The sequence below is a fragment of the Nerophis ophidion genome, linkage group LG07 (assembly GCF_033978795.1).
Source record: "Nerophis ophidion isolate RoL-2023_Sa linkage group LG07, RoL_Noph_v1.0, whole genome shotgun sequence".
Taxonomy (NCBI): Eukaryota; Metazoa; Chordata; class Actinopteri; order Syngnathiformes; family Syngnathidae; genus Nerophis; species Nerophis ophidion.
This window is the reverse complement of record NC_084617.1, coordinates 13,044,999-13,052,581: the sequence shown is the minus strand read 5'-3', so window position 1 is coordinate 13,052,581 and position 7,583 is coordinate 13,044,999. Positions and strand designations below refer to the sequence as shown.

General features: G+C 32.0%; 1 protein-coding gene across 1 annotated transcript in view; it reads right to left on the bottom strand.

Annotated features, from left to right (window-relative positions):
- The window catches only part of plekhh3 (pleckstrin homology, MyTH4 and FERM domain containing H3), a 151,691-nt gene that overhangs the window by 2,380 nt on the left and 141,728 nt on the right, over window positions 1-7,583 (bottom strand). Inside the window, exons 11-12 of the mRNA XM_061905363.1 lie at window positions 3,105-3,590; window positions 1,101-1,295 (exon numbers count right to left, since the gene is read on the bottom strand). Of these exons, the coding sequence (XP_061761347.1) occupies window positions 1,101-1,295; window positions 3,105-3,590 (681 nt within the window). The remainder of the gene's footprint in view (window positions 1-1,100; window positions 1,296-3,104; window positions 3,591-7,583) is intronic.

Genomic DNA, 7,583 nt, shown 5'->3' with positions numbered 1-7,583 from the left:
TCAATATGCATAATACCAATAATTCATAAAATAAAAATCCATCTATTTTCTATGCTTTATTAAATAAATACTAAAAATAAAACTTAAATCACAAAAATTATATCAACAATATTGATATGAATAATGATGTAAATATGATCAAATAAATACTATTAATAAAAATATAAATAACATGAAATATTATGCATAATATGAATATTACTAACAATAACAATCCATCTGTCTATTTTCAATGCTTTATTAAATAAATACTAAAAAAAACACTATTAATCATCACAAAAATAAGTTTTATATCAACAATATTGATGTGAATAATAATGTAAATATGATAAAATAAACAATGATATAAATAACATTAAATTCTATCAATATGCATAATACGAATAATACAAACAATAACAATCCATCTGTCTATTTTCTATGTTTTATTAAATAAAATACTAAAAATAACTATTAAATCACAAAATAATTGTATTATATCCACAATATTGATAAGAATAATGATGTAAATATGATCAAATAAATACTAATATGAATAAAAATATAAATACATTTATATGACTATGCATAATACAAATATTACTAACAAAAATCCATCCATCTATTTTCTATGCTTTATTAAATAGAGACTAAAAATAATACTATCATCACAAAATAGTATTATATCAACAATATTGATATGATTAAAAATTTAAATATAAAGTGAATACTAATATGAATGATATAACACAAAATTATAGGAATATGCATAATAATACAAACAATACCAACAACAAAAAACCATACATTATTTTCTATGCTTTATTAAATAAAGACTAAAAATAATACTATTAATCATCACAAAAATAGTATTATATCAACAAAATTGATATGGATAATAAATAATATTTACACAAATAAAAAAATTAAATAATTATGTTAAAAATAATAAGTAACCACTCAGAATAATTCAACTGCCGTCCTGTAGAGCTAACAATCACATCAGGAGGTTGCCTACAGCCACATTCTGTGAACATCATTCTTTTTCCCATAATTCCTTGCTAAAAAGTGCACGTGTGACTGCGTGCTTGATGACGTCATTAGAATGTGTGTGTGGTCACCTTGGTGGTCTCAAAGAAGAGGTCCCGGCCCCCGGCAGCAGAGATCTTGAATGTGTTGCTGTCAGAAACGCCGTAAGAGCAGATTTGGCCGTAAGGAAAGGACTCCAAGGCCTCGGCTTCTCCCTGACGATACAAAGACACGCAGGTGGCCGCCACTCCCAACCACACCTTCTGGGAGAAAGTCTCCGCCGAACTCTGGAGGTTGAAGATGACACGAAAATGATGTCATTATGTTATTGTTTTCCTTCTTCTTCACATGTTTTACAACATTTATCCTCTCATCATCACTATATTATTTTCATCAATAATCTTAATGTTATACTATCACTATTAATACTAGCGTTATTATTTATGTTATGTATGGCATTATTTATATTGTACTTAATATGATTAATGATGAATTATTGATTTGTTATCAATAACATATCTGGATTAATATTTCGTTATCAATATAACTATCATCATTATAATCGTATATTACCATTAAATATTTTATTAACTGATATGATTATGAATAATATTACTAATGTTATACATATTTTGTATTAAATCAATAATTATTATTCATATTTCTAACATTATTTGTAATGATAGTTATGATCATTCTAATATCATTAATAATGAAATAAAACATTTATGTTAAGTATAGCATTATTCATATTCATCTTTATACCTCGTGATTATCAACATGAGTACTATTAATAATAATGGTGTTTCTGTATTGATGACATTTTTAGCATAATTATGTTATTACGATTAAATATTGTATTATCGCTACTATTGATATGATTATTCATATATTTTTTTAAAAATCAAAATCATTACTAAATTATATTAATAATTATTCATATTAATTGTGTTTGTGGTTATTAATATGATGATTTATATTAGTATTATCAATATTATCAAACATAAAATAAGGATATTATTTATGTTAAGTATAGCATTATCCATATTAATTATACAGTTCATATGATTGCTCTCAATATTATTAGTATTATTAGTATACATGTTATTTCAATATTAATAGTACTATTTGTTGCATTATTATCATTATTCATACATTACTGTTAAATTTTTAATTACCATACACACACACATCAACCCTGAGAGGGACAAGCAGTAGAAAAATGGATGGATGGATTGATGATATGATTATTAATATTATCACTATTATGTCAGCAATATCATGACTAAATTATTTATATATCAATATTTATGATTCATATGATTTTTTAGTTTTATTATTTGTTATTAGGGTTATTACCATTATTAACAATGATTATGCCTATAAGTATTAATTATTAATAAGAAAATAAGGATTAAGTATAGCATTATTTGTATATATTTAATTTTACTTTTATTAATAATAGTATTATTAATGTTTAGTATAAAGGTAATTTTAGTATTAATAGCATTATTTTATTCATGCATTACTGTTAAATATTTTCATAATCGTCATCACTATATTATTTGTTTTCATCATTAATATTTGTTATATTATCACTATTAATACTAGCGTTTATAATAACTATAATTTTTATTTATGTTAGGTATAGCACTGTTTATCCATCCATCCATTTTCTACCGCTTTTATTCATATTGTACTTGATTCTTGAATAATTGATTTTTATTATTAGTATCCGTAATATATCCGTAGTAGTATTATTTAATTATCAATATAACTATTTTAGTATCATTATAATCATATTCCCATTAAATATTGTATCAACTGATATGATTATGAGTAATATTACTAATGTGATCAATATTTTGTATTGAATCATTTATATAATTATTATTATTGTAATGTATTCTTTGTAACATTATATGTAATGATGGTTATTATGATCATGACTATTAGTATTAACATTAACAATAAAAAACAAAAAAATGTATAGATATATTTATACTTGATGTGATGATTATCAATATTATGATTACTAACAATATAATAATAATTATTATTTATTGGATCATTCCCTTCAGCTATGAAGTACTCACATTATAAAAGTCGACTTCGTAGAGCGTGCATCCAAAGCCGGACCACTGGCGTGCGATGGCGAGGTAGGCGGCCATACTGTCTCTGCGGTGGTACCCGGCCAGACCCCTCCAGCGCTCCAGGATGGACGCCATGACGGCCGCCGCCTCCTCCTTCACGCGGCTCCTCAGGCGCAGGTCGCTCTCCACCTTCTGCTTGTGGGCCGCCGTGGCCGTGTGGCTCCACAGCGCCCCCGTCAGGAGCGCCGTGGGGAAGCGCTGCGAGGCGGGGCCGCCGCCGCCCACCTGGCAGGACGGCGGCGTCTGCGGGGCGGACAAGGCCACCAGGACGCGGGCCTCCAGCATGTGGCCGGGAAAGAGTTGGTCCAGCGGCGGGCAGGGCACGTGGGTGCCGAAGTCCCCGCTGAGGGACTGCAGCCGGAGGGCCGCCAACGTCTGGAGGTCGTCCTCGCAGGCGGGAAGTTGTCCGCGCACGACCATCTCGTGGCACTGGCCGACAAACAGGAAGTGAAGAGGAACGCAACGTGAGTAGCACATATTTGAAAAAAGTACTAGATCTTAAAAGCCGTCATAGTTTTGAAATGAGCACAAGTCATTTACACTATTATGTTCCACTTTGCTGTGTACTCCTGTTGCCATGACGATATGAGGCATAGTCACATTGTCATAGCAGTAATATTACTAATAGCAGCCATTGTGATAGTAGTAGTAAAATAACTAGTGATAGTGTTCATAATAGTAACAGTGTTTTTCTATAAGTTGTGCCAGTAGTAGTACTAGTAATAGTAATATAAATAGTAGTCATATTCATAATAGTAACAGTGTTTCTATAAGTTGTACCAGTAGTAGTACAGTACTAGTAAGAGTAATAATACTGATAGTCATTGGGATAGTAGTGGTATAAATAGTAATAGTACTCATTATAGTAACAGTATTTCTATAAATTGTACCGGTAGTAGTACTAGTAGCAGTATAATACTGATAGCAGTTATTGTGATCGTAGTAGTATTATAAATAGTAATCATTATAGTAAAAGTATTTCTATAATTGTACCAGTAGTAGTACTAGTAGCAGTAATATTGCTGATAGCAGTTATTGTAATAGTAGTAGTAATATTACAAATAGTAGTAATATTACAAATAGTAACAGTGTTTCTATAAGTTGTACCAGTAGTAGTACAGTATTAGTAAGAGTAATAATATTGATAGTCATTGGGATAGTAGTGGTAGTAATATAAATAGTAAACGTAATCATAATAGTAACTGTATTTCTACGAATTGTACCAGTAGTAGTACTATTAGCAGTAATATTATTGATAGCAGTTATTGTGAGAGTAGTAGTGATATTATAAATAGTAATAGTAATCATTATAGTAACAGTATTTCTATAAATTGTACCTGTAGTAGTACTAGTAGCAGTAATAATACTGATAGCAGTTATTGTAATAGTAGTAGTAATTTTACAAATAGTAGTAATATTCATAATAGTAACAGTGTTTCTATAATTTGTACCAGTAGTAGTACAGTACTAGTAAAAGTAATAATACTGATAGTGGCTGGTGTCAACAAGTGTCAAGTAAAATAAACTATTAAGTAGTGTGTACAGTACTGGAAAAGGTGTGTTATTACCTGTTCAAAGTACAGTACTAGAAAAGGTGTTATTACTTCGTGTACAGTGTGTACAGTACTGGGAAAGGTGTGTTACTCAAAGTATTTCATGTAGAGTGTGTACAGTACTAGAAAAAAGGTGTTATCACCTGCTCAAAGTACTTCATATAGAATGTGTACAGTACTAGAAAAGGTGTATTTTTACCTGTTTAAAGTACAGTACTAGAAAAGTGTGTTATTACTTCATGTAGAGTGTGTACAGTACTAGGTATAACCTGCTCAAAGTACTTCATGTAGAGTGTACAGTACTAGAAAAGGTGTGTTATTATTTCATGTAGAGCAGGGGTGCCCATTATGTCGATCGCGAGCTACCAGTCGACCGCAGGGGGTGTGTCAGTCGATCTCCAGCCAGGCTTTTAAAAAAAATAGACCTAAAAATTAGTGATCATCAATCTTCACCAAGACGTCACTTAAATGACATTCACGGTACCGGAGGGTCTTGTGAGATGATGCTGGCTGCTGCAAGATCATTATTATGAAAATATGACCGAGAGGAAGGCGAGAAACACTTTTTATTTCAACAGACTCTCGCGCCGTACCTTCCGTCAAAACTCTAAAGGCCGACTGCACATTTCCTATCTTCACAATAAAAGCCCTGCTTCATGCTGCCTGCGCTAACTAAATACAGAGTCTCGGAAAACTGGCGTGCAGAAGCGATCCCTCAGAAAGCTGGCGTGCACAAGTGATGTGCACGCCAGCTTTCCGCGAGACTCTTATTTTGTTAGCGCAGGCAGCATGAAGCAGGGCTTTTATTGTGAAAATAGGAAATGTGCAGTCGGCCTTTAGAGTTTTGACGGAAGGGACGGCGCGAAAGTCTGTTGAAATAAAAAGTGTTTCTCGCCTTCCTCTCTGTCATTTTTTCATAATAATGAACTGGCAGCAGCCAGCGTCATCTCACAAGACCCTCGGGTGCCGTGAATGTCAATCAAGCAAGCTACGGAATTTGCCGCCAATGTTTTTCTTGTAAAGTGTATGGAAGCTGGATGAATTATATGCCAAAAACCAACCACTTTCATGTGGTATTGTACAGAAAGGACAACTTTTTTTCTCCTCCATTTGAAAATGTGGGTGTTATCATCATTACTGTCTGATTCCAATCAATGCAAGTCATCAGAATCAGGTAATACACCAACTTTTATTCTTGTCTTCGTGAAAGAAAGACATCTATATGTGTTACACATGCTTGTATTATCATTGAACACATTTAACTTGTTTACAAAAATGTCTCTTTCATAAATAAATAAATATAAATGATATATATAAATGAGGTAGATCCCCTCGAGTTGGTCAATTGAAAAGTAGCTCGCCTACAGAAAAAGTGTGGGCACCCCTGATGTAGAGTGTGTACAGTACTAGAAAAGGTGTGTTATTATTTCATCTAGAGTGTCTACAGTACTAGGTATTACCTGCTCAAAGAACCGCATTTTTCGGACTATAAGTCGCAGTTTTTTTCATAGTTTGGCCGGAGGTGCGACTTATTCTCAGGAGCGACTTATGTGTAAAATTATTAACACATTACCATAAAATAACAAATAATAATATTTAGCTCATTCACGTAAGAGACTAGACATATAAGATTTAATGGGATTTAGCGTGTAGGAGTGACAGATTGTTTGGTAAACATATAGCATGTTCTATATGTTATAGTTATTTGAATGACTCTTACCATAATATGTTACGTTAACATACCAGGCACATTCTCAGTTGGTTATTTATGAGTCATATAACGTACACTTATTCAGCCTGTTGTTCACTATTCTTTATTTATTTTAAATTGCCTTTCGAATGTCTATTCTTGGTGTTGGATTTTATCCAATAAATTTCCCCAAAAAATGCGACTTATACTCCAGTCCGACTTATATGTTTTTTCCCTTCTTTACTATGCATTTTCGACAGGTGCGACTTATATACTCCGAAAAATACGGTACCTCTTGTAGAGTGTGTAGAGCAGTGGTCCTCAACCACCGAGCTCAATTGGTACCGGGCCGCAGAAGAATTTTGAATTAATTTTGAATTTTTAAAATTTTTATTTTTTATTAAATCAACATAAAAACACAAGATACACTTACAATTAGTGCCCCAACACAAAAAAACTCACTTTTTCATGACAAAAAAAAACAAACAAAAAAAAACTCGCCGGGCCGCAGGACAAATTATCAAGCATTGACCGGTCCGCAGCTACAAAAAGGTTGGGGACCACTGATGTAGAGTATTAGATATTACCTGCTCAAAGTACTTCATGTAGAGTGTGTACAGTACTAGAAAGGGTATGTTATTACTTTATGTAGCGTGTGTAAAGTAGTACAGTGGTTCTCAAATGGGGGTACGCGTACCCCTGGGGGTACTTGAAGGTATGCCAAGGGGTACGTGAAATTAAAAAAAAATATTCTAAAAACAGCAACAATTCAAATATCCTTTATAAATATATTTATTGAATAATACTTCAACAAAATATGATTTAAGTTCATAAACTGTGAAAAGAAATGCAACAATGCAATATTCAGTGTTGACAGATAGATTTTTTGTGGACATGTTCCATAAATATTGATGTTAAAGATTTCTTTTTTTGTGAAGAAATGTTTCGAATTAAGTTCATGAATCCAGACGGATCTCTATTACAATCCCCAAAGAGGGCACTTTAAGTTGATGATTACTTCTATGTGTAGAAATCTTTATTTATAATTGAATCACTTGCTTATTTTTCAACAAGTTTTTAGTTATTTTTATATCTTTTTTTCCGAATAGTTCAAGAAAGTTATACAATTTAATAATTCAGAAACTGATGAAATAGGGCTGTATTTTACTTGTTTATCTT